General features: G+C 38.4%; 2 protein-coding genes and 1 long non-coding RNA gene across 3 annotated transcripts; 1 reads left to right on the top strand and 2 right to left on the bottom strand.

The window, feature by feature from the left end:
• Positions 1-2,996: 2,996 nt before the first annotated feature.
• LOC137039518 (granzyme-like protein 1) lies at positions 2,997-4,260 on the bottom strand. Its single transcript, XM_067414823.1, has 5 exons — positions 4,188-4,260; positions 3,933-4,083; positions 3,674-3,815; positions 3,325-3,576; positions 2,997-3,242 (listed from the first exon to the last, which is right to left on the bottom strand). Exons 1-5 carry the CDS (start codon positions 4,249-4,251, stop codon positions 3,084-3,086), a joined length of 768 nt encoding a protein of 255 aa, XP_067270924.1. The 5' UTR covers positions 4,252-4,260; the 3' UTR covers positions 2,997-3,083.
• Positions 4,261-9,484: 5,224 nt separating this feature from the next.
• LOC137039515 (uncharacterized) lies at positions 9,485-27,557 on the top strand. Its single transcript, XR_010897678.1, has 4 exons — positions 9,485-9,581; positions 25,338-25,458; positions 27,372-27,408; positions 27,485-27,557. It is a non-coding gene; the product is annotated as an uncharacterized lncRNA (long non-coding RNA).
• Positions 22,859-25,398, bottom strand: LOC137039514 (mast cell protease 1A-like). Its single transcript, XM_067414820.1, has 6 exons — positions 25,335-25,398; positions 25,024-25,174; positions 24,766-24,904; positions 24,140-24,394; positions 23,917-24,055; positions 22,859-22,869 (listed from the first exon to the last, which is right to left on the bottom strand). The coding sequence occupies exons 1-6, from the start codon at positions 25,396-25,398 to the stop codon at positions 22,859-22,861; spliced, it is 759 nt and encodes a 252-aa protein (XP_067270921.1).
• Positions 27,558-28,000: the final 443 nt, after the last annotated feature.

Genomic DNA, 28,000 nt, shown 5'->3' with positions numbered 1-28,000 from the left:
ACTATAGCTACATTCTGTGTTATTCATTATATTCATGTTTGCCTCCATTAGACGATCACTCAGTGGGCCTTCAATCGCCAGTCTTCCCCAGCTGGCAAAACTATAGACAGTATCTGTTCCCACGTTTTCTCCAATCTTTAGTAATAATATCCATTTAAAATGGCTGTTTCGTTAAACTTTTTCCTTTAGCTGTAATTAAAAAAATTGATTGGATAAGATTTGCATATTTAATGAGCTTCTGCTCCCCTGTCATTTCACATGAGGGAGGGGTTGTTTTGAAAGCGGCAACCGGAATGATTCTCTCACAGGGCTCGTAACGTCTTTATCAATCAAACACAATGATTTATTTCTAATCCACCCATGATTGATATGAATATTATTTTTGTATTACATTGCCCGCCTGATCGGTGGACATAAGCACGAACCGCGCACACGCACACACACACACACACACACACACACACACACACACACACACACACACACACATGCGCGCGCACCCTTCAAATGTCAAGTCAAGAGAGAGTGAACAACGGAGATCAAGAAAGGAACATTATTTCACTATTTGAGATTCACTGGCCTGTCAATGGGCTTACGTTTTGGTAGCCCGTCTGGAAAACACACAGCCCCGGGACGTTGGACTTTGTGAGCCCTGACCCATAACTTACACGTCTGAGTCCAGTGGGCTAAAGGTATGTTCTGTTAGACAAGTAAGCTACACATAATGAAAACGATGTATAACAATGCAATACTATCACATACAGAAACATGTTTTACTCACATAAGTGTGAAGGCACAGCATTGCGTTTTAATCTCAATATGTCTTCAAATCCAGCATCTGATAATTCCGCAGTGAAATGAAGCGATGGCACAAATGTCTTCCCCACGTTAGCTGGAACTTCATTAAAAATAAATGAAGTATCACGCATTTCTACTATTAGGATCTGAAGGAAGCTTATGCAGCGTCTGTGTTCTTCCACAACCAGGTATAGCGCAATATCTTGCTATCTCCGGCTTGTTTATTGCTGCTAGCTAGCGCAATCCGAACAGCTTCGTGAGTCGGTTGACGGGGCTACTGAATTAGACGTGCTTATTATTCTGTAGAGGCGGTGTTTTGTCACGGGATGACGTATAGATGCGCAAACAACCGTTTTCAGTTTTCAGCTCTGAAACTTACAGGATATTCTTATATTACCATGACCTTTCATATAGCAAAAGCTCAAGGGAAAGTTAATTTCTCAACTCAACACCCTTTTAAGACTGAACTGAGGTTGGTTATACTGCTGTTTGTGAGGTTAGTACAAAAGCCCTAACCTCTAAGGTGAATTTTCTTGCATATTTATTGTTAAAGTGCCTCTTAAAGTGCCCCTATAATGCTATACTGCTCATTTCTGAGCAAAACTGCTGAAGAAGCCTCCAGAGTTGATATTCCGATAATAGGTGGTTTTCATTTCCGACTATAGACCACTCACAACAGACCAGGCCGTCTGACCAGTCATAGCAGAGTAGGTTCACGGGTAAAAGTTTAGAGAGATTGAATCTTCAAACAAACTGTTTCAGACTCTTTGAGAAATGAGGAGACGTGCGCTCCTTATCGGAATCCCTAGCAAAAATCTCCAGAAGCTGCAGTATATTCAGAACAGCGCTGCTAGGATCCATATGAGGGTGCGCAAATACGACCATATCACCCCCATTCTCAAATCACTCCACTGGCTTCCTGTCGCTCATAAGATCTCCCTCCCCAGCAATGCATCCATGGGGACGTACCCACATGTAACCTCCGCTCTGTTTCGACTTGTTTTCTCAGGACTCCCAGGACCAAACTTTGTACTATGGGAGATCGGGCCTTCTGCTCAGCAGCCCCTGACCACTTGTGGACCACACAGACTGTAATTGCTTTTAAATGTGGTCTTAAAACCCACCTTTTTAGAAGAGCTTTTAATTTATTTGATTTGTGACTTCTTAATTTTCAGTTTTATTTATTTTATTTATTTTGTTGTTGTTGTTGATTGTTTTAAATCTGTAGCAATTTAAGATTTTGTTTAATATAAAGTGTATTACAAATAAAATGTGTCTCTTTCAGAGAAGACCTTACATTTTGACAATGCCACACCACATGCGTAGAAGGATCCGGGTACTGAAATGGCCAACCTGAAGTCCAAAACATTTGCCGCATCATGAAGAGGAAGATCCAACAAAGAAGACCTAAGACAGTTGAACAACTAGAAGCCTGTATTAGACAAGAATGGGACAACATTCCTATTCCTAAACTTGAGAAACTTGTCTCCTTAGTCCCCAGACGTTTGCAGAGTGTTATAAAAAGAAGAGAGGATGCCACACAGTGGTAAACATGGCCTTGTCACAACTTATTTGAGATGTGTTGATGCCATGAAATTTAAAATCAACTTATTTTTCCCTTAAAACGATACATTTGATCAGTTTAAACATTTGATATATCATCTATGTTGTATTCTGAATAAAATATTGAATTTTGAAACTTCCACATCGTTGCATTCTGTTTCTATTCACAATGTGTACACTGTGTCCCAACTTTTTTGGCGTCAGGTTTGTACATGGATGTCTTTGTATTATATTACAAAATATCAAACCCAGTGGCATTTATTTAAAATAATTAGCTAGAGCACAAATGCTTTCAGGCAAAATAATTACTATGTAACTACGTAAAAATATGTTTGGACACTTTCTTGTAGTGAAATTTTTGCATGTATCTTTAAATACATTCATAAATCGTAAAACTGTAGTTAGTTTAAAGAATAGATCTATGCTTCTTGGTGGGATGTTGCAAAATCATATATTTAAAAAAAAATCTCAAATACTTTTTATGATCACAATAAGAAAAAGAACATTTATAAGTGTGGACGTTTCACTTTAGTTTTCATGCAAATGGCTTTTGTATTAATGTGACAGAAGTCATTTTGGCTTCCTGGATCCTTTTCACAATTTTTTAGGGGTTTAATAATGAGGATAACTAGAAATTGATGCTTGACAAACAGTTCGTTTATTGAAAATTTCAGAGTTCAAAAGAAATCACACAAATACTTCAACCTTTTCCATTGCAAAAATCACTTCACGTTTGAAATTATGGAGCGAATCCATGGAAGATATGCTGAAATCCTTGCATATATTTCAGGTCGTTTACTGCTATTACAGACTTTTGGACTACCAAAGGATGTTACACCGACTGCAGTGTCTCCACAAACCAAAGGACCTCCTGAATCCCCCTGTTAAGAAACAGATCAACACATGACTAACGCGATATTTCACTCACTGCTGATGGTCTCAAATGAAGTTGTTTTTACATACACTACAGCTTCCTCCATGGCCATAGACACAGATCATCTGTGGGGCTGAGTAGTATTTTTTCCATTTATCTTTGCATTCTGTGTTTTCCATTATCTTCACTTCTGTTTCCATGAGACGAGTGCTCTTTTTGCCTTTAAAGCTCAGTCTACCCCAGCCCGCGACACTGCAAACAGTATCCGATTTGATGTCTTCCTCTTGTGCTGGTATGGAAATACTCTTGACATTGTTGTTTTGAGGGACTTTTTCCTCTAGCTGTGATACATTAACATAACCATCATTAAAAGACAGATTGAATCATATTTAATGCGTCAATTAATTCTTTAATAAAGGTCATTTGAACTACTTTTACCTCTAGTAGCATAATATCATTAAGCAAAGTGGCACTGTTAAAGTCCGGATGCTTGTGGTAGGACTTCACAGGGATTCTGACAGAATTTTCACTCTTATCTTTTAGGTTGTGTGCACCAACCACAGCAATTAGTCTCTCATTTCTGTAGAAGAAAGTCATATTAGTATAATGAACAATAGCAATTTTTAACCTGACACTTTGAAACTATGACATTACAATCTTAACACATATTGCAGTTCATACTAAATTAAAGCCGTACCTTTTATGGCAATGTGCAGCAGTCAAGACAAACTGATCAGAAATTAGAGCTCCACCGCAGGTAGATTGCCTGTTCTTCTGAAGAGAAACCATGTAAGGTCTGGAGTGGGGTTTGGCTTCTGTGCCGTTCACTATACCCACATTCACATGAGCTGAGAGAGAAATAGTGCTATCAGTCAATGTATTTAGGGCATACCAATTAAATATAGTTCAAAATCATCATAATAGGCTAAGGATGTTATATAATCAATCTCACCAGTGAAGGTAAGCTGTGGCAGCAGAGAGGTCAGCAGAAGCAGAGAGATGATGACGATGGTCATGATGAAGATGATCAGTGAGCTCTCGAGACAAAACACTAAATATAAGGGTGCAGACCCTGGCCGAAAGTTGTTTTATATTTTCTCAGTTTGAGGTGTCAGTAACACCTTTTATTTTCTCAGCTTGAGGTGTAAAGAGGATGTTAATTGTTTTTTTTTATTATTTTTGTTGGCTGCATCATCTGTACTAAATATGAAACCATACATACAGGTTCTTCTAAAAAAATTGCATATTGTGATAAAGTTCATTATTTTCCATAATGTAATGATAAAAATTAACCTTTCATACATTTTAGATTCATTGCACACCAACTGAAATATTTCAGGTCTTTTATTGTTTTAATACTGATGATTTTGGCATACAGCTCATGAAAACCCAAAATTCCTATCTAAAAATTAGCACATCATGAAAAGGTTCTCTAAACGAGCTATTAACCTAATCATCTGAATCAACTAATTAACTCTAAACACCTGCAAAAGTTTCCTGAGGCTTTTAAAAACTCCCAGCCTGGTTCATTACTCAAAACCGCAATCATGGGTAAGTCTGACCTCTAACCTTAACCCTGTGAACGAAATTTGACTCTTAAATTATGTTCTAAATCATAAATGGCTCAAACGTGTTTCCTGTATCCACTTGAATTAGTTTGGATTGCTCTCTATCACTGAATTATCTGAAGCGATTTCTCAGTCAGTAAAATAAACAGACAGCACTGAGAGAACAACCAGCGCTGTTTTTCAGTTGTTTTCCTCTGTGAACATGCGCTAAATTAATGTCTGACAAAAATATACTTTCATTCCTGCGTAAAAACCCAGGAACTTTGCTGCCATACCATGGATGCAGCGGCGCAATGATATTACGCAGCGCCTGAAAATGGTCCCCAGCACTCTCTCTGTGCCAGCAGGTCGTCACATTGGCTATGTTGACGGAAGTTAGCTTATTTTCAGGCGCTGCATAATATCATTGCACCGCTGCACCCATAGTCAACAGCAAAGTTCCTCGATTATTACGCAGAAATGAGGTTATAGTTCCTAGCTATATTCCGTCGGTCTTAATACACAATGTAACTTTACACATCACAACATGTGATTAGGCAAATGTTGGCATTACTTTGTCACATATTTAGCAGTAGGCTAGATGGAGCCCTTTACCTCCAGTCTTTGTGCTAAGCTAGGCTAGAGTTATGGCACGCACCGAGATGAGAATGGTATGTATGGACTTATCAAACTCTGGGGGATATGGTGAATAAGCTAAAGTCCCAAAAACTTGGTGTGTTCCTTTAAAAGTACAACATCATTCCAAAAAAGGCCAAGATCTATAATTTTGCAGGATATACAAGGACAATCCAACTCAGACAGATTTCTCCTTAGACCTTTGTTATATCCTAATGGCTAAAAGACATCCTGCTATAAGTATTAATCAGCAATTAATCATCCGATTTTGATCATTAACTTAATCATACAATTTTGGTTGGTTGACTTTCTATAGCCCCTTTCACACTGCACGTCGGACCCGCAATATTCCCGGAACATTGCCGGGTCGCCTTCTGTGTGAAAGCAACCACGTCCCGGCATTGATTACCGAATTCGACCCGGGGTCGGGGACCTAGTAATATTGCGGTATTCGACCCGGGACGAGTGCTGTGTGAACAAAAGCCGAAACTAATGCCGCAACGTGTACGTAGTTATCGTGCGACTCCTAGAGCTTGTTTCTTCAATAACACAACCCTGCTGTGCCAGAAGAGCTCGTCGGTGTTTTAAACGCAGAGAGTGTTCGTATACAAAAGAAACTAAAATTAAACAAGCAGAAATGTGCGCAAACTGGACACAACGCGAGACCACGGAGCTCCTTACTATCCACGCTGAAGCTGAGATCGCTCGCCATTATATGTCACATCAGGATGTCACGTGTCAGCTCGACCCGGGACCGTTACGGGTTGTGTGTGAAAGCGCACATATTACGGTATTTCGCTGGCAGTGTGAATGGGCCAAATCTAGCGGCCCGGGAACAAATGGTGGGTCGCATTATCCGTGTATTTGCCGGAATCGCAGTGTGAAAGGGGCTTTTGTCTAGCCTGGATGCGAGCCGAACTTAGCCCCGCCCACAAATTGTTTGTGGTCGGGCATTTCGGTCAGGCCTCGCTCCATAGAGGAGTAATTATCCCCGAACAGAAACTGTTTGGACCAATGAAATCATCAGGGCGGGCTTTAGACAATGACGGACAGATGATCAATGCGTAATCATGCACGTCATCAAAGGGGCTTTGATTATATTTGTTCAAATCCTAAACGCTTGTTTGTATGCATTCACCTTCACAATTTCAGAAATGATGATCATGTTGGGTAAGTACTCTGTGTATCATCACATTTATTTTTATTTTTTTTACAACACCGGCAAAGATCGTGTATTCCAGCCTGATTCCAGCTCACGTGCAAACAGGGTTGCCAAGTTTTTATAACAAAATCCGCCAACTACTAGCCCTAAACAATAGCTTCTCAGGGGGTTCTCCGGGGGAAAAATGGTGTTTGAGGGGTAAAATGTGATATTTTGGCAAGGTTGCCTGCTAAAATTCACACTCATGGGTTTATATATCACATAATAATCGCTTCAACCCACGGACATAGAATAACCCGTGGAAAAAATGCGGACTTGGCAACACAGTGCAGTTGAACTCTGTTGACATTTGACAATACGACGTTTCGTTGCCTGATTGGTTGTAGGTCTATCCAATTGATGTCTTTCCTGGTTCGGTTGAAACATGCCCCATAATTATTATTTATATTATATATTACTTCATGGCTAAAGTTTCAGCCAAGTCTTGACCACATTATTTTCACAATTGCTTTGTACAACAGCAAAAGAATAAAAAACAGCAAAAGACACTGAAGCAAATAAACTAAAATAAAAAAAATAAAAATAAAAAACAGGACAAAAATAATCAAATATCAAAATCAAATAGTTACGGTACTGAAGGACTACATGGCATTTCTCAGTAACAAAGTGATAATGTAGCTCTAGCCACTATTTTGATTCTGAAATGTTTTGAATTTAATGGAAGATTGGAATAGAATGCATCAGAATGTTCCACAAGGACAAGGTTTTTTAACGACAAAAACCTAAACCCGTCTTAAAGTGTTTTAAGGTGTGGTAATCAGTGGTGGAAAGAGTACTCAAAAATTATACCTAAGTAAAAGTACTGCTACTTAAGAAATAATTTCCATAGGAAATAATACTTTAGTAATATCATAAATGACGAACAGTGTAGATACACAAGACATTGACATCACTGAATATTTCTTCACATGCAAAATTTGTGCGCAATTTGAACACAGTGGATTAGTATATTAAGGATACTTTTCTCATACTCAACGTTTTTAGTGCATTGATTATTTGTAAAAACCAAGTAGCATATTGTAGTTTAGCAGACTTTTAGATTCATACCTAGGGTGGATGTGGTAAAACTTGACATCTATAGAGCTAGAAGCATGATTGTGATAATGAGCTCCAACCACAACTGTCAACTCGAAATTCTCACCTTTGTGCTTTTCTGTGCTAAAGGGCTATTCAAAACTAAGTTTAGCATTTTAGGCCTGAACTACAACAATATGCATTTACAACCATATTATTATATGAACATACATTGTTATATTGCTTCCATTGCAAAGTTACAAACAATTAGCTCAACTTTTATGGTGGCCCAGTAGTGCACAACACAACAAAATTTTAAAAGCAAACATAAATTCACAACACAATGAAATCAAGCCACAACACAACAAAATCAAGCCACAACACAATGGAAATGCTCCTGACCACTAGGGGCACTCAGAGCACCGTAAAGTTAGTTACAGCAGCCAGAGAAAAAACTAATGTTGGAAAGTCAATTCAAACCACCCAACTAACTATGAACTATGATCAAACTATGATCACCATATTGGTGACTTCGAACTAAAGTATTATTTTCATTTAAACATCAACAACAAAACCTCTATTATGTAAGAATATTTGTAAGAATATTTTTTATTTTTATTTTTCTTACAGTACTGTCCAACCCAAAATTAAACGTTTGTCTGACGCTGAAGCTTGACATCAAACAAACGTTGCGACGTCACCTCGACTTTGATTTTCAATCATAATATGATGTTGGATTAATTGGAGTCCAACGTCTTCCTGATGTCACATTGATGTACTGTGCCTGCTGGGATTGCCTTTGTTACACAACAGTTTACTGATGATATGAGATGAAATAACGACGCATTATAGAAGATATTTTTTATTTTATTTGTGTTTATTTGCTCAAATAGAGTGCTTAGTCAGCTACAGAGAAACTGTTAGTCAGGCAACAGACAAGTGACCAATCCTGAGCTGTAAAGTCACTTCATGTATTTTAACAGCACGGTTAAGCACGGTTAGACAACCGGTCCGAGAACAGTTTGTAATCGTGCCGTGCCGTACCAGACTGAAGTGAAAACACAATTGGAACCGTTCCTCCCCAGATAGCATTGTGACATTGAGTCAATGTTGAAATTCTATCAGAATCATCCTTTTGGTTGAGGCTCAAATTTCAATAATAAGTAATATTGGATCAATGTTGAAAGTTCAATGCTAAAAACATATTGGACCAATGCTGAAAATTCAATGCTAAATAATATTGGATTAATGTTGATAATTTCACAATTTTCAGTGTTGAAAAGACAAACATTGAATAAGTGCTGTTGTTTGGTCAACTTATTTCTCCACTGGTGAGGTGAGGCTTACAATCAATCTATCCATCCCATCATTAAACATGTTAAAGCAAATCCAAATCAATTGGCTACATTTCTGTGAAACTTGAGCAAATTCATAATTGACCTTAAAGGATGAATCTCCGCCAACGAGTGTGTGGATTAACAAAGAACTCATACCATAAATTAAACTCAATGGGATAAACTATTTGATTATTATTATTATTATTATTATTATTAATTATCGTTCTAAAAATCATGGAAAACATCTCCGATCGCCTATTTTTTTTCTGCTAGCAACAGCGCATGCAGTGAGATATATAATGTCACAGAGTCCTTAATTCTTGTGGTCATCCAGTTATAAATAAAGCACATAAAACACATAGCTTATCTGTTTTATTTTTTTTAAAAAAAAGGCTATTAGTATTATTATTTAAATCATGTAGAATTTATAGGCATTTAAATATTTATCTAAAGAATACAGGGTTAATAACAAATTTAACCACAATCCAATCCAGCAGGTGGCGGTAGTACACCTTCAAGACAACCACCAATCAAATCAAAGCAAGTGCAGCTGAGCAGACGCGAAAAAGACAGCGACAGTGTTTTTACAGGTAAGTGCAAAAATATGAATACAATTCATCTCTATTTTATTAATCTTTATTTCTTACAACTTGTGTGCTTCTCCTGGGCGAGTCAAAGGCTTGTTCGACTTCACCCAGCGATACGCAGACCGATCGGCGCCTGACTTGAAGCACTGCATGCCGGTTTGAAATTTTGTCCGACTTGAGGCAGTACCGACGGCACGTGACGGTGACGTATGTCAACAAAGTACCGCAAGAGCAATTCGAGAGCAGCCAGCTAATAGACCTTTCTCACAACTTCCGTATTTGTGACCGGAAATACGCAATCGTTGTGGTAATCGTCTTCCTCACCCGTCAGAGCAACGGGTAAAGAAATGGCGAAGAAGCAACGAGCAAGAGTTATTGTAGCGTACCGGGTTATTCTTGTTTTCCCCAAAAGCAGCCTGTAATAAAGTTCATAAATATGAGAAGGAAGGAGGCGGGAACCGACGAACATTCAACAACTTTATTTAAATCAAGAAACAAAACGAAAGTAACGCGGGCAGCCCCTCACGGACGAATGCCCGCACACACATACTAAAACATAAACAAAACCATAACATAAAGTCCAGGCCTGGCCTTTCTCCTCATCTTCGCTCCTTTTTTTATACTCCCGTCGCTGTCGTGAGACGAGGTGTTCCAGCTGCCGCTCATTAACACTCGCCACCGGCCCGCTCTCATGATCCCTCGCCTGCTGTTTGCCACACAGCCATACCTGTCGTTTCATTCCTTCTCTGTTTAATGGTGAAGTTAGACGGAAATTGATTCTGGCTACCCGGTGGGACAAAGGACCAAACTTTTCTGCTTGTGTAGTGTGTGTGTGTTCTACGTGGATTATGACACAAGTGAAGCACGCTTTATTTACAAAATGAATAATAGGTTCACAAAAATATTTGTGTGCATGCATGCCAGCAACAAGTGTCCCTCGTGAGAGAATAGTTTCAAAGGCTGGAGAAATTATATGTAAAAAAAAGTCCCTCAAAACAGAGGAATTTATATTTTTGAATAAAAATGTTTTGTGGCTTTATTTCTTTTATTAATCTTCACTTTCATGACAAAAAAAGTTATTTACAATGAGGAGGCTACAGGTTCCAAAAACAAGTAGTTGTCAGACAGATGTTAACTTTTTCACTGAACATAGATGACTGTCAAGGTTATTTCAGATCAATACACACTGGTGTCCACTAGATGGCGTCATGAAGACGAGTGTTGGATCTTTTTTCGAAGCTTAGGCACATTAGCGTTAACTGTTTCAGTGCTTCAAGAAGCCTCGGTCTGCCCATCACTACCCATTTGTTCGTTTCCATCAAATGTGCTATGTCAAATCCGTTAACGAAGTTGTGTAGACTCTCTGATCCATTTTCTATTTCCTGGGTATGTTTTTCTGATGTGTTGACGCTTGACAGGAACTCCAGTTCCACAACAATTACGTATTTCCGTTTTTTGTGAGAGGTCTATTTTCAAGGGGGACTGCAGAAGGCTGCTCGAGCTCTGATGACGACACAGCTGATCCACGATTGGCCGGATTCACTGCATGACAGCGATCACGTGTGTTTCGTGTTTATTCTAAAACCTCATGTTACACTAATGCTCACAAATCATTTATTTATTACAGTAAAACTTTCATGTAGTCGCAAGCTTATATTTTCATGTTTATCAAACTAAAACTGATAAAAACCGTTGACAACACTTCATTGATAGTGTAGGTTTATATGTTGAACTTTATTCTTGTCCAAACAGATCGCTTTATTAAGCAGTACATTAAGTATTGAATGAAAATGTCATCTAAAACATATGTGTGTTTGAGGAAATATTGCATTAATTTAACTTCAGCTGTTATAAAGTTTGCAAACACAGCGCAAGCGTCACCACGGGAAGCAGAAAGTGTCCGACTTCACGTCTCCGTTTGCAGCTCCTCCCCGCCTGCACTCGACTACTCTCGCCGATCGCATGCATCCAGCCGCAGCCGATGTCGAACACACCTAAAGTGAACTGTGATGTTAATAGTCACGTGAACGCCCTCGTACACAACCTATGGTTAGGATAATCTTAACAAATTATGTTTCAGTTTGTTTTTCACCAAACCCTATCATATATTTTATTAATCTTTATTTCTTAAGATTGGCATAATTTGTGATTTTAGTCAGATTTCGAACTAAATTCTGACTCGTGCAACTCTTTTTTTGTGTGTGCGTTGTTTGTTGTTCGTCTATCTATGGCAGGGGTCTCCAGACTCAGTCCTGGAGGGCCGCTGTCCTGCAGAGTTTAGCTCCAACCCCAATTAAACACACCTGAACCAGCTAATCAAGGTCTTACTAGGTCCTATAAAGGAATTGATTAGCTGTTTCAGGTGTGTTTGATTGGGGTTGGAGCTAAACTCTGCAGGACAGCGGCCCTCCAGGACCGAGTTTGGGGACCCCTGATCTATGGGATGATAGAGATGATTAACGTAATCTGTATAAGCAACGAAGATGTGGATTTGTGGAAACAGTGCCGCACATGCATTCATTGACTTGTGAGTCTCCTATTTCATTAATTTGGATTTTGAGACAATATAAGATCGACTCAAAATCTAGTCAAAAAATGCATGCGCGGTACCGGATCCACAAATGCACACTCGTCAGTATTGCACGCACAGATTAATAATCATTTTGATACTAAAATAGGGTCAGTGTAGAAACGAGAGGTGATCGAACGTTTAGATGAATTTCTGACATTGGTTGCCACTCGTGAGAGTATCTCACAGCTGATTGTCCTATTGGCACGGTGAGAGAAATTACGATCAGCTAGCTCTCTGCTTCAGCTGTGAGATATCATCACGAGAGCAGATCACAATTATATCATTCCCATTTAATCTTAAATGAAGAATTAAAGAAAGAAAACTAAAATAGTGAGATCTTTAACTTCTGTATAGGCAGCTATTAGCCTAGTTCATGAACGATTCGTTCAAATCTTTAATATGACTCGGGACTACCGAGTTGTCTCAGAGTGATTCGTTCATTTTGTGTTGACCACGCATGTGCATTACGCAACATATGGGTTCTGAATCTCTGAGGCCATAGACATCTTTTAAGCTGCGTTTCCACCGCAGGAACTTTACCCAGGAACTTTGGGGTGGTACTCGGTGTGTTTTGACTGCAGGAACCAGAGTCTAAATGAAGTTCCGGGTAAATATTTCCCCCTCCAAACGGCCCTGCTCGCGAGGTAGTACATTTTCAAAGTTCAGGAACTTTCGAGGGCGGGACTTGGGCGCTGAACATGCGGATTGGTTGAGCTCACGCAGCCTTTTATTTCAACCAGCATTTTTAAAAGTCTTTTGTGAGGTTCGTTCTGCGTTCAGTAAATATCAGTCTTGCTCTCTGTCTGATGGGGCGCGCGTTCGTCTCAGCCATCTCACGTTCAATGTCCGTAATAGCTTATAATAATATACATTGTCATTTTTAATCTAGCTTTACAAGATTTCTGAATATGCTAGTGCTATTTTCTGTCGTTGTTAATTACTTCTTTAGTAAACCTATACATAACGCGCAAAAGCAGCACTGCTTGAATCTCTTCCATACTCGTTATTCATTTTTTTTACAGTCTATTTTTCACCGTAAACGACCTGACCGATTACTCAGCGCACGCCGCGCTTATGTTGACAAGAGAGGAAAGTTCATTTTTCTGAGGGGTAAACTTTTTATTTCGTAAGTTATGAAGATAATGTTGGAATAATGACACAGTGTATATTGCCCCAGGCAGTTTTTACTTTAACTGCACCTGACAGAAGATTTCTTTTTTCTTTTTCTGAGATGATTATTACACTTTACAACAAATAAATAGCTTACTGTATTAGTCCTGGTGGCCGTTAAGAGTTGCTATGGCTAGAGTTGCTATGGCTACAGTTAACACAGTCCAGCTGCTGGAGAAAACAGCGTTGACATTTTTGATGCTGCAGACAAACTGCATGTCACAAAATGACTGCGATTGAAAGTCATCACATGTAAACACCCGATCGGTTTAGATAATGTCTCATGTAAACAGTCCACTAAATATTTCAATCGGAATTTTAAAAAAAGTGTGCTTGCAAACGTGGATATAGTATCGCGCAAAAATGATTACTGTCCGTCACTGACTTGGAGGAGCAGTCCGACATCACCGGACTAATTGGCCTAATCTTCACGGAACTTTAGATCGCGGTGGAAACGCAGACAGTTACATGTCTGGGGGGGAGAAAAGTTCCTGTAAAAAAAGTTCCTGGTACAAATTGTTCCAGGTAATTTTGGTGGAAACGGGGCTGTAGATAGACGCCCTATCGAGCGCTACTGCCTATTGGCACGGTCGCGCAGTGGAGCCGCCATCTTGGACCGGTCGCCATATATATAGCGGTCGGTAACTCAAGTGTAGCCTGGATACTATTGAACACAACAGCGTAGGGATGGCTCGATACCACAATTTTGGCTTCGGTACGGTACTACAATTTAAAACCGAAGTACCGATATTAAAACGATACCACACATTCGGATATTGGCGCCGGTATATTGCACACGAATGAGTACAATTATGCAAGTTTTGAGTTTATAAAGTGGGATATTATCACAAATGTTTATTAGTAAATTAATCAGCAAAGCTTATCACATCAAATCAGTCATTTGAAAACTTTCTTGTGAGAAATAATTGCAGCAAAAATCTCTCAAAATTAGCAAATTGCTTCTGATTTCAAAAGACATCTCACCTACACTAAAGCAATCTGCATAATCCGATTCAACATTTCACGCTCGTCTCGGGATGGATAACGGAAATCATTTAAGCGATTTTATAGCATTTCGTAATAACAGTTACAGGAGATATGAGCTCATAACAACGACACACACACACACACACGCCTGTAACTTAGAGCTCGCACATTACAGTTTCCTTAAACAGTCAAATACACAGAATTATGTACAAATGTCCGTCTTTAGTGAGTATTCACATAAACACAGTCAGTTCTAACGCGAATGTAAATAGTGCAATATACGCATGCAAATATTATGAGATCTAAATGTCATTGGTTGAAACGAAAGCTGGAGATTTTGTGATATTCGATCTTATGTTAGGCTATGTGTGTGCGCTGATCAGTGTAAAAAGAAAATAAACGTCTAACGTTAAATGAGATGGTTTGAATGATCCACTCACCTGTCGATCTCTTAAGAAGTCTTAAAGTCAGGATAGTGACAGATGCTTCTTGGCTAGGTTTGATGGTTCTTCATCTGTTTTATATGCAAAGTAATTACAAATTCCACTTCTACTCCTCTCTTTATTAATTCATTTTGTGTATCTTGAGTGAGATTCAACTGCTTTATCCATTTTGTTCGTCTATGTTGTTGTCACATTTGCCGGTTGTTTCGGGTCAGTTTGGGTGGAGCGCTGCCATCTAGCGGTGAACTTCAAAACAGCAGCATATACCGAAATGTGCAAAATCATGATATCGTACCGTTTGAAATAAAATATATACCGGTATTTTTCCAGTACCGGTATACCGCGCATCCCTACAACAGCGCAATCGCTTGAAGTAAATAAAACGTTTAGTGCATTCGCACAGTTCCCAGTTCCCTGCCCTGAGCAACCAAGATAAACTTTAATTTCCCAATTTTTAGTTGCATAAATGCTATTCACTTCTCAACCATTCTCTCAAGAAGGGGAAGCAGTCCATTATCACACTTTTCGCTGTTTCTTTCTTTTTTTCCATACACTTTCTTTAGATAGCCTTCAAAATTAAATCTGCGCGGGGCTGTATTTTCATCCCGCTCCCGCCATTCGCACCGCACCATTCCGCTCACACGTAAAATTCACTCCGTGCTCACCCGCTATAAATTATTTTATTCACGACGCGACTGATCCAGCTAAATTTAGATTTTTTTTTTAAATATTTTATTTACAGCTTTTCACATTTTTACAGAACAACCCCCCACCCCATGCCAGCAAATGAGTAACAAATAATTCAAACAAATAAATGATGATAAAAAAAATAAAAAAAAATAAAAAAAATGATAAATGCCTATACATACATGTATAAGTACACATACCCACATTAACATACAATATCCATACATATGTACAGATACACATTATAAACATCTAATTACACATACATTAAAGTCAAATACTTCAATAAAAATGCCAACACCAATGATTGCCCAGTTTTAGAGGAAAATTAGGTGTTGCACCCTGCAAGACAGTATATAATCTGCAGTACCACACCCATTAGAGCATCCAAAATGTCAAATTCAATCATCCCTTTCCAGAAATTCCATAAAGGGGTTCCAAATCTGTAAGAATTTCTTCGGTTTACCAGCAATTTCATATCTGATCTTTTCCATATGTAGCACACTGCTAAACTCTGCTAGCCACATCTCAAATTTAGGTACAAATTCTTTGTTCCACATCAACAGAATTGCCTTCTTCGCTATTGTCATCCCATATTTTATCGTCTGGATTTGATTAAAGCTAAAGGTCTCTAAAGAAGGGGCCCAGCCTAATATTGCAACAAGGGGATCATGGGGAAAATCATTCTTAAGTAACTTTGAGTAAAAACAAAAGACCTCAGACCAGAATTTACATATTTTTGGGCAGAACCAGAATAAGTGAGCTAATGTCCCCTCATTGGACTTGCATTTGATACACAAAGGTGAGACAGAGGGATATATAGAATGTAACTTTGTACGGGAGTAGTGCAATCTATGCACAGCTTTATATTGTATCAGTTGAAAATTAGAACTGATGGAGCAAGACTTAATACTGCGGAGGGCGTCTGCCCAGGAGTCTTCTGAAATATCTATACCCAAGTCTTTTTCCCATGACATCTTTAAATGTTGTGTAGAAGGAACTCTGGAGTCATTTAGGCATTCAACAAATTTAGAAACAAGACCCTTCATGTTAAGTTCAGAAGTCATACAATAATAAAGATGTTCAGGGGGTTTATAGGATTCAAAGTTAGGTATATTACTTTTAACATAGCTTCGTACTTGTAAATACCTGAAAAAATGAGAAGGGGGTAGTCCAAACTTTTGTCTAAGCTGGGCGAAAGAAGCAAATACATTGTTAATGTATAAATCACTTATGGATACAATTCCTTTTTCTTTCCAAGATAAAAAAGTTTTATCTGTCTGTGAGGGAGGAAATGCGTGGTTATAGGCTATAGGAGTAAGAGAACACGTTTGAGGAAGTTTGAAGATCTTTCTAATCTGATACCAAATCTTAAGAGAATTAACAATAATGGGGTTACATTTCTTAAATGTTCTAATAGGCTTATTTCCTGCAAAAAGTAAAGCGGGAAGGGAGGAATTTTGAATATCCCGCTCAATAACGAGCCATGCAGGAATGGTGGTATTCAATACCTCGGGATATGCACTACGCCAGTACATTAAGGCCCTTAGGTTGGCTGCCCAATAGTAGTGCTGAAAACAGGGAAGGCCAAGACCTCCTACATCTTTCGATTTACAGATATGTGCTTTAGATATCCGATGGGCTTTATACCCCCAAATAAATGGCATGATCACTGAATCAAGTGTCTTAAAAAATGACTGGGCTAGGGAGATTGGAACATTTTGAAACAAATAGAGAAACCTGGGTAAGGTGACCATTTTGATTGCGTTGACTCGACCAATCATTGTTAAAGGAAGTACTCGCCAGGTCTCTACATCACTCTTCAGTTTGTCTATCATAACTTTGTGATTTGTTTCATATACATTTTTGAAATGTCTTGGGACAGTGATACCAAGATATTTTAATTTGCTTACAGTTCTAAAAGGGAGATTATTAACAAAATCTGGATCCATAGTGTCGTATAATGGCATGAACTCACTTTTCTGCCAGTTAACAGTGTATCCAGAGAGGGTACCAAATTCCCTGATTAGGTCAAACAAGAAAGGCAGCGATCTCTCTGGCTCTGAAAGAAAAAGAAGAACATCATCCGCATATAGCGAAATCTGGTGTTTTACACCCCCCATCATGACAGGGGATATATGCGGATGATTTCTTATACTTATTGCTAAAGGTTCCATCGCGATAGCGAAAAGTAAAGGGCTCAATGGGCAGCCCTGGCGGGTACCACGATGGAGGAGGAAAGGGAGTGATCTGTTATTATTTGTAAGAACAGAGGCAGAGGGGCAAAGGTACAACATCTCAACCCACGAAGAAAATTTTTGTCCCAGACCAAATTCCTCAATGGTGCTTAATATGTAGGACCATTCTACACTGTCAAATGCTTTATAAGCATCCAGCGCTAGAATGGCTATTTTATCATGTTTTCCTTTACCCCGATACACAATATTCATGAGCCTACGTACATTATGAAAAGAAAATCTACCGGGGATAAAACCTGTTTGGTCTTCATGTATTATTGAGCTAATACATTTACTTAACCTATTTGCCAAGATTTTAGTAAATATTTTAAGATCATTACCGAGAAGAGAAATGGATCTATAAGAGGAAGGGTCCGTACTATCTTTATCTTTTTTTAGGATCAGTGCAATATTTGCAGAGTAAAGTGTTTCTGGTAATTTCTTGTTTTCAATAGAATTTTTAAACATCCTTAATATTAAGGGGCCAATTTGATTAGAACAAGCTTTATAAAATTCTATGGAGAAACCATCTGGGCCAGCTGCCTTACCATTGGGAAAACTTCTAATAGCTGTAAGAACTTCTTCCAACGTAATATCTGAGTTTAAGTTTTCCCTCGCATCTTCACTGATTTTAGGAAGTCCGAGGGAACGAAGGAATTTTGTAATATCCAATGAGTCTACACTACTTTGAGAGGAATACAATTCCTGATAGAATTCCCGGAATACATTATTTATTTCTATTGGTTTATTGGTCAAGGCCCCGGATTTTAACTTAATGGTTTTTATGGCTCTACTAGCTTGTATGCCCCTCAGCTGACGAGCTAACAAGCGATTGGGTTTGTCACCTAACTCAAATTGTTTCTGTTTTATCTTTAATAACAGGGAGCTAATTTGGTCAGATAATAGTGTATTATATTCATATTTGAGCTTCATAATACTCGACAAAATTAAATTGGATGATGTGAGTTTGAACTGATGCTCAAGCACTGGCAACTCCGACTCTATTTCTGAAAGCCTTTTGCCCCTCTGTTTTTTCTGTTCTGCTTGGAAAGCTATAATCTGGCCTCTAATGACAGCTTTAAGAGCTTCCCATAAAGTTGAATCAGACACGTCCCCCTTATCATTCAGAGTAAGAAATTCAGCAATACGGGTGGCAAAAGTTTCTTTAAAACGGTCCTCATTTAACAAAGTGGGATTGAAACGCCAAGAATAGGGGGGGGGTTCCATTCCAAAGTCTACTGCAATAGAAACCGGGGAGTGATCAGATATTAAAATATTGTGATATTTAGAGGCTAAGATCTTGGGGGTTAATTTGGAATCAGTTAAAAAATAGTCAATCCTTGTATACGAGTTATGAACATTAGAGAAAAAAGAATAGTCTTTGTCAATAGGGTGATGAAGTCTCCAAATATCAAGTATATTCAGTGAATGAATGAGATTATTAAGAACAGTAGCCGAGTTAGATGGTTTGGGAGGGCTGGGGGAGTGCCTATCCATAAAAGGGTCCAGGATGCAATTAAAGTCCCCTCCAATAATAAGATGAGTGGAGTCAACATTAGGTATGATATTAAAAACAGATCGGAAAAAATGTGGGTCATCAAAATTAGGAGCGTACACGTTCACAAATGTAACATGTTTCTCTAAAATAGTGCCAGTCACCATAAGATAACGACCATTGATATCCTGTTTAGTGGACAAATGTTGAAAGGGAATATTTTTGCGTATTAATATAGATACTCCACGGGCCTTTGAAGAGAAAGTAGAGTGGTACATTTGGCCTATCCACCTACATCTAAGTCTGTGAGCGCAGGAATGCTTAATATGAGTCTCTTGTAGAAATAATATATCTGCGTGCAGACTATTCAAATGCGCGAAGACTTTAGATCTTTTAACAATATCATTTAAACCCCGCACATTCCAGCTCAGAATATTCAAATGCTTCTTAAGGGAGGTCATCAGAGTGCAGCTTGAGGTAAAACATAGGGTAAAATAAGTGACAATTAAGTACAAGGATAGGCATTGTTAGATGTACAAAACAGAAAGAAAAACAAATAAACATTAGCAATATAGAAAAGAGCTGACATACTTTTAACCCAATAAACTCGCTTCTCGAACCCCAGCGAAAATCTAAATACCCCATTTAAACGTGGGACAGCTGAACGGAACACAAAGATGAAGCGGAAAAAAGAAAAAAAAAATTCGACCGGCGAACCTAACTGTTCTTCTTCTTTTTCAAAGAAAAAAAACCACACACAGCTCCGCCTCCACTCGTAATGGTCAGGAAAAAATTCGCGTATAATGAAAATTCTATGTACGTTACACATAAACACAAAAGCATATACATATGGACAATCTTCGACTTTGTTAAGTCCTTAGTGACAAAGTATAGGCCGACTGATCCTTCAAGTCACGCTCATCGAGTCAATGGATTGGTCACCAAAGCTTGGAATAATGTCTTACCATGATGTACCACAGTATACTTCACGTTCCATCGCTACGAGAGACTGTCAATGTATGATTCGGCCTCCTGCGGGGACGAGAATATTTTCTTCGTCTTCTCATGGGTGAAGATGAGACGGGCCGGATACAGCAGACCATATTTTATTCCTTTAGCTCTTAGTTTCTCCCGTGCTCCGTCAAACTGCTTGCGTTGGGAGGACACCTCTGCTGGAAAGTCTGGAAAGATACTGATACGGCCCCCCTCAAAAAAGAGCGGGCTTTGGTTACGAGCAAGCCGCAGTATTTCAGTCTTAACAGCATCATGATGAATCCTGGCAATCATAACTCGCGGCCTGTTGTTCATGACGGGGCCGATGCGGTGAGCTCGGTCAACCTTTACACCACCCGGAAAGTTAGCTTCGCACAGTAGCGAAGGAAACAGGCCAGAAACAAACTGTGTCGGGTTGCCCTTCTCGACGTTCTCAGGGAGACCTGCGATCTTGATATTTTGCCTGCGGGATCTGGCCTCTAAATCCGTTACTTTAGACTTCAGAGATGTATTCTCCTGTGATAAATTGGCGCAAAGATGCTCCAAATGAGAGACGCGGCGCTCATAATCAGTGTTAGCCTCCTCCAGGTCAACGATACGGGATGTATTGGCCGCTAGCGTTGACTTCACTCCTGACAGGGAAGCCTCCAAGTCATTAAATCTGGCGTTCATGGAACAGTCCATCTTTTTAATGGCTGAAAGAATAGCCTTAGGTGAAGGCTCGTCTTCACCCTCCAAAGGTTGAGAGACATCGGTGTCTGTGATCACATTAACGGAGTTAACTTGACCGCAAGTGTTTGCATCGGCTAACTTCGGACTTGCTGGATTGCCTTCCATAGTGTCTGCAGCCGGGGACGGAGCCTTTTTGACAGTCTTTTTGGATTTATTCATTCTCTGTGTGTTAACTATGCTAAATTATCAAATTTAGCAGGAAAAACGAAGTTTTAGATTATTTATTTCCTCAAGTGTGACGGAGCTGAGTGAAAACGCGTCCTACTCCATGTGTTGCTCTCTAGCGCCCCAATTTAGATTTTGTTTCCAGAATCTATATTTTAAATTCCCCTTACAGAAAGAGAGACACTGGGGATAGGAATTGGCCGTGTAATCATTTATTTTTCTTATAGTCTAGGCTACTGTCAACACCGTAGCTAAAACAAATATCACAGAAAAATAGGCTAAATCAAATGTGACATCTGTCACTCAAAATTATAAGAAAAAATGCAAATAAACGGAAACTGCTGACTTAATGCTAAAATAAAGTTTTTTATATGAATGAATGAATGTTCACTGACGGCGGTCACCGAAAGATCGATCCTCCAAATTCTGAATGCATGGCAGACACAGAACAATTTAAATGGCTAGGCTATATTATTAGCTTATTATTATTTTTTATGCAAGTTATTTGTAAATTAAACAAATAAACTACTGTCTATTGTTCATTTTCGTTAACTTCAAACGTAGGCTAAATTAAAGAGAAGTGGTTGTTCTGTAGTCTACTTTATTTTTGTAATACATGTTATAATTTGTAGCTACATTAAACATTTATATATGTTTATACATATATTTTCTTGTCATGTAATTTAAAATGTGTAAATGAAAATAAATTTGTCTATACATTAGCCTACCTAAGGCTTTTGACAACTAACCTATTTATAGACCAATAGGCCTAATATAACTTAAGTTTAACCTCAGAAACAACTGAAATTTTAATTATCAGCCAAACCAGAAAAAAAAAAACACTTTTCTACACTTTCATTGCGCTGAGCGAGAGAAGCTGGAGCTGGACTGGGATGGGGAATAATGCTCAATAGAGACCCTGGAAAGGCCTGAGCTGGACATCTGGGATGAGTGCATATTTCACTGTCCGCAGCTTTGCGGGGCTGAATCGGTCGAAGGCTGGCATGTCATAAAATAATTATAATAATTAATAATAAAAAGTAGATGCATCAATGCTGAGATGATGCGTTGAATAAAAATAAGTAGGCCTACATAAAAAAAGACTTGGACGTATATATAAAGGTTTAAAATATATTGTAACAGTTATATTTAACATAAGAAATAAACTGTTAACTAATATTTGCAATTTGACAATATTTAAACATCTACATATTTACATGCTTATGGTCCGGTCTCTCATCGTCGCAGGCTTTGAAGCATGTCAAAATCCAATAAAAAGCTCAAAAAAATAATAATTTAGAATATATATATCAACATGCTAGGCCATTAACGACGCTTGGTTCATTGTTGCCAAGTCTGGAATGGGGTTGCATTTAGGCTACTGTTGCTTTGTGGTGTTTGAAGCCTAGTCCAAGTTGTCTTTATACTTAAGCAATATTTCTACCGCCCGCGCCCCGCATTTTGGGATATCCCGATACTTTAGAATATGGGGTTTGGAGGGGTTTTGTTATTCAGACCTAGCAACCCTGTCCCTCGGTTTGCCCTTCGTGCCGCTTCGTGCACTTTGTGTACTTTGAAGGCGTGGCCTGGCCTGGCCTGGCCTTCGAAGTGCATGGCCTTCGAAGTGCGCACCACGAAGTGCGCAAATGGACTGGGGCTAAAATTCGGCTCTGGCATACCCAGCACATCCGGCCCATGAGTTCCCCGTGAATGTTTTTGCTGGTGTTGGGGCTTTAAATTGGAGTATATAAATAAAACTAGGACAAGGACAAATAATGATAGATATTATCCAATTTGCATCATTTAAGTAAGACACTGATATCTATCTTTCATGAGGCTATTAAATTTCATTAAATCTATTAAAAAAAAGTTAATACAACTTTTAAAGAGGAAAAAAAAAGCTTTGGCCTTAATTCATGGGATCCAGACTTTAAAACAGTTTTATAAACTATAGTTTAACTGTAGGCCAGTTTCATTTAAATGTAAGATCATGGTAGTCACCGGGTAAAAAACATAGACTGTAAAAACCTTGCTCCTCATTATATGGCTATATGGTTTCTAAAACTATATAAAACCTATATTCCTTACCTAATAAGGAGCTATCTCTTAAATTTGATATTATGGATTAGTTAAGCTTGTTTCTATGTTAATAGTAGTAGCAGAAGTGTTAATGTAGTACTACTCATTAGTCCTGCATTACTTCCTGTTTAATGATGGACAATTATTCTGAAGTGTTACTGATAACGGTTATATTTGTGTTCTTGAAGGGAGAAGATTAATCTTCCCCTGTGTGATGTAATCCATATTTCTTAAATTCTGTTAGAGAAATCACCTGAGAGCTTAGAAAAACTGAATGTGGTTAGATCTTTGAGAATTGCCTATTTATTTATTTTTTGTGTATTTATTATGTAGCATGGATTTTATGAAGCTCTTTATTTTACAACTCAAATCCTGGAGGCTTTCCCAGGACTCCCTTTTTCTTTTCTTTTCTTTTCTTTTCTTTTCTTTTCTTTTCTTTTCTTTTCTTTTCTTTTCTTTTCTTTTCTTTTCTTTTCTTTTCTTTTGATCTGTCTTAAAAAGTTTATCAATTAAAAAAATATTTTATTTTTATGAAGCTGCACTATCATTCCTCATTCTTTTTTTTAAGCAACAGTTTTGGGTATTTCAGTTTTTCCCTACAGGCATAACTGGAGTGAGTGTGTTGCCAAAATAATATTTGGTTGTGACAATGAGAACACAATGACTATAATTGATGCTTGCCATGAGATATGTTTATTTAAAGAAGGTTTATGGAAGAATTCAAGAAAAGCATTTCTTCCTTTTAAGTTTACATGAAATTACTTAATGTCTCCAATTTCTTTGTCGATCCATTGACGAAACGCTGAAACCTTAGTATACACTTCAGGTAATTTATCTGAACTGCAGTGTTCTGGAGATCCAAAAGATGTGACACCAACAGCTTTTCCCTCACAAACCAAAGGACCTCCTGAATCCCCCTGTTAAGAAACACAGATCAACACATCACTAGTGAAACCAGTTTTAAAATACCACAAAGTCTGTAAATCATCTTTTGTACATACTCTGCAGGATCCACCGCCACCGCCCTCTACACAGATCATCTGTGAGTCCAAGAATTTTGTTCCCCAAGCAGATACACAAGTGTCCGGATGTTTTATAGTCGTGTTTGCCTCCATTAGAACATGGCTCCCATTACCATCAGTCTCCAGGTCTCCCCAGCCAGCAACACTACAGGGAGTACCAGCTTCGACGTTTTCTCCTTCCTTTGGTATTGTTATCAGACCAACATTGTTGTTTAGTTTGACTTTTTTCTCTAGCTGTAGATTCAAAATTAGAATCATTTTAATAAACAATCTATTATAAGACTGAAGTTGATCATACAGTTGTTTTTTTATGTTAGTACAGACGCCGTAAAAGGTTTTTTTTTCAAGTTCCTTTCTTTTTTATATTTTCCTCTTTATTTTCTGCTGTGTAACAACAACTACAAAAATTCCATAACAATTTCTCATGGTTTTCTGGCTTTTTGCCCCATTATTAAATTAATAATGAAACAGACTTGACCATTTCCATATAAATCCGTTCAGTAATTTTTAAAGCAAGAAATTGCTATATAATTTCAAACACTGTGGTTTGTACTACTGTTTCCTGGCAAGATATTATTTTGACTAAAATCACTACATATTGTTACCCTCAAAAGCATGATGTCATTCTGCACAGGATTGGTTGTATAGTTTGGATGCGGGATGTAGGACATCACTCTGATGCTATCTGAACTGATGCTGTTCCTTAAGTCATGAGCACCAACAACAGCCGTCAGCAACTCACATCTGTAGAAAGAGCGCATTATAAATGGTCATTTATGTCATAACTGATATACTGGTTGCACTTCAGTCATTAACAGGTAAAAGTTAATCTAACTCAGCATTCACACTAAACAAGCTCTTACCCAGTCCAGCAATGTGCAGCAGTTAAGACAAACTGATCATAAATCAGGAATCCACCACATGTATGATAACCACACGTCTGAAGTGAAACCATGTAAGGTCTGGAGTGGGGTTCGGCTTCCCTGCCCTTCACTATACCCACATTTACATGAGCTGAGAGAGAGAGAGAGAGAGAGAGAGAGAGAGAGAGAGAGAGAGAGAGAGAGAGAGAGAGAGAGAGAGAGAGAGAGAGTCAATCAACTTTTACCAATTACCAATTAAACACTCTTAAATAATCATTGTAATATATATGCTGTTAAATAATCATTCTCACCAGTGAAGGTCAGCTGTGGCAGCAGAGAGGCCAGCAGGAGCAGAGAGATGATGATGATGGTCATGATGAAGAAGATGATCAGTGAGTTCTCACTGGATGAACACAGTATAAATATACTTTGAAGGTGGGTGGAGTCACTGAGGTGACCTTTACTTACAGTTTTATACACAAGTCTACGTATTGCAGTATGAGCAACACAACACAAAAGCATTCAGTAAGATAATACGATAAGAAAAGCATTGTTCTTGTTAATTCTTGTGGTTTCATTAAAGCCACAGATGGTTTGGGTGATAAGAATTAACCATGTAAGCATGCATTTAGAATATTTTACAGTTCATAACCGTATATATCATTAACTGATATAATGCTAGTGCTCAAACGTATTTGAACTACGAAATGTGCTTTGCATTTATCTGCTGAAAGAGGCCACTGCCATCAGTTAACACTAATGCCATGAAGGGGTGGAGCATGTCTAGAACATTACCACATTTGGTCAAAGCCGTGCATTTCAACTTCCAGTTGTCTGCTTTAATTAATCATTAGTTCATGATTTACAAAGATTTTATTATGTGACTGTACTTGTTGAGGCACATAACTATTAGCTAATTAAAAAAAAACAAAAAAAAACCCATAATCACAATTACATATTACTTAAAGGGGAGGGGGGGGGGGTGCTGTTTCAAGCATACGGAGCTTTTTACACTGTTAAAGACTTGGATTCCCATCCTAAACATAGACAAAGTTTCAAAAACTAAGTTGGACGTTTGATCGAGTATTTCTGTGTCGAAAATACTCATTCCGGTTTCTCCAAAGTTTTGGGAAGTTTTTTTTCCAGTATGGTTCCGCTTGACGTCAACAGGGTGGAATTTCCTTGTATGGGCCGTACGGGCTCTTCTCCCGGAAGGGTGCAAGCGTGACCAGAGCGAGAGAGCAAATACACTACGCCCATAAACACTGCACTCACTGCTTTCTCAGGACTTCACAAAATCAACAATGTCACCAAATAAGTGTGTTTATGATAGAACGGTTCCAGCGATAAAGGTCACGGTCGTGAATTACAAGCAGAGTAAAACTGCTTCAAATATCTGTTTGTAGTTGGTTACTGTCGCGTAAGTAAACATAAGTAAACAACATGATCGTGTATAGTTAATTTATAAATGGAGCATGCGATCTATGGTGTGTGTTTAAATGGGTTTGCTTGGCTGACCACTATAGGTGTCTGTTTGTTTATTGAACCATCCCAAACATAAAACCCCAACTGCTTCGCTTGCTACTGCTACCGTTTAGTCACATACAATAGTCCATAAACCAAATCATGTCATCATAAACCACCAGTAAACACACACAAATGTTGACAGGCCGCTAAATACAGTTACAGTACCACATAGACTTCTTGCGTCTTCCAGATCAAATTCTGGATCATATATGTAAAGTTAAATCTGATTGATAGCCATGGTTTATTTAGGGTAACGTTTTCTTTTCCACTCAGCGTTCAGACGCTCTCATGTAATAGCTGTACTCGCTTGTGATTCTATAGCTCCGCCCACACGATACGCCGCCATTGATCGATACACCTCCAGCCGCTCGTTTTTTTTCCGGAAAGACTCGGTATAGCCTATCTTACTTTTATAAATATAATAAAACTAAAGACTTTTCGGCGATATGAAGGATGCAATACTGCTCTATAGGTACTAAAGACTGACATGAGATTGACTGAAACTGAGTGTTTCACCCTCCCTTTAACAATTAGTTTGTAATCACGTCCTCCTTTTCTCTTTAAAATCAAATATTTTTTATCAATGATTGTATATTAAGAGCAGGGACATGTCTGTGTGCATTTTGTTTTGTGATTTAACCAGAAAGAGTCTCCACAATGACATTAAGTGATAGATTTACGGTCTGTGCAAGAAGTTTGATTCCTGAATCAAACTGTGAAGAAACAGAGATCAACACGTCACTAAAGTGCCACATACTGTATCAGTTTAAACTCAATCATAAATGAACATAAGTGTGTTAATCATCTTTTGTACATGGCAGGATCCACCATGACCACGTGTGCACATCATCTGTGAGAGTGAGTTATGGGTGAATTCTCTCCAACTATAGTTACATTCTGTATTACTCATTATATTCATGTTTGCCTCCATTAGACGATCACTCAGTGGGCCTTCAATCGCCAGTCTTCCCCAGGCGGCAACACTACAGACAGTATCTGTTCCCACGTTTTCTCCAATCTTTAGTAATAAAATCCATTAAAATTGCTGTTTCGTTCAACTTTTTCCTGTAGCTGTAATTAAAAAAAAACACAACCGTTATTAATAAAATATTTAATCATCTTCATTAAAAGTGTCATGCACTGGCTTTTTTTATTTTTTATATTGTTGTCTGAGGTCAAATAATGATGTTTGTGTGTTTTTCACATTCAAAAACCTCATAACTAATAAGTAATAGGCTATTTTCTACACTGGTTTTGAGGCTCTCTTCTGAACGCTGGGTTTGGATGGGTGTGATGCACTGGAGAGTTAGAAATAAATGCCCACAACTACGATTGGATAAGATTTGCATATTTAATGAGCTTCTGCTCCCCTGTCATTTCACATGAGGGAGGGGTTGTTTTGAAAGCGGCAACCGGAATGATTCTCTCACAGGGCTCGTAACGTCTTTAT

The sequence above is a fragment of the Pseudorasbora parva genome, chromosome 14 (assembly GCF_024679245.1).
Source record: "Pseudorasbora parva isolate DD20220531a chromosome 14, ASM2467924v1, whole genome shotgun sequence".
Taxonomy (NCBI): Eukaryota; Metazoa; Chordata; class Actinopteri; order Cypriniformes; family Gobionidae; genus Pseudorasbora; species Pseudorasbora parva.
The sequence above is the reverse complement of the archived record's forward strand: the minus strand, read 5'-3'. Positions and strand labels throughout refer to the sequence as shown.

What these genes read in the sequence shown, in the direction of transcription:
- LOC137039518 (XM_067414823.1), bottom strand. Translation starts at nt 4,251, where the DNA reads ATGACCATCGTCATCATCTCTCTGCTTCTGCTGACCTCTCTGCTGCCA. An exon ending in GCCACAGCTTACCTTCACTG is followed by an intron (nt 4,084 to 4,187) that starts GTGAGATTGATT and finishes TTTCTCTCTCAG; the next exon opens with CTCATGTGAATGTGGGTATA. An exon ending in GCTGCACATTGCCATAAAAG is followed by an intron (nt 3,816 to 3,932) that starts GTACGGCTTTAA and finishes TTTCTTCTACAG; the next exon opens with AAATGAGAGACTAATTGCTG.
- LOC137039514 (XM_067414820.1), bottom strand. Translation starts at nt 25,398, where the DNA reads ATGACCATCATCATCATCTCTCTGCTCCTGCTGGCCTCTCTGCTGCCA. An exon ending in ATGACATCATGCTTTTGAGG is followed by an intron (nt 24,395 to 24,765) that starts GTAACAATATGT and finishes TTGAATCTACAG; the next exon opens with CTAGAGAAAAAAGTCAAACT. An exon ending in GTGGCGGTGGATCCTGCAGA is followed by an intron (nt 24,056 to 24,139) that starts GTATGTACAAAA and finishes GTTTCTTAACAG; the next exon opens with GGGGATTCAGGAGGTCCTTT.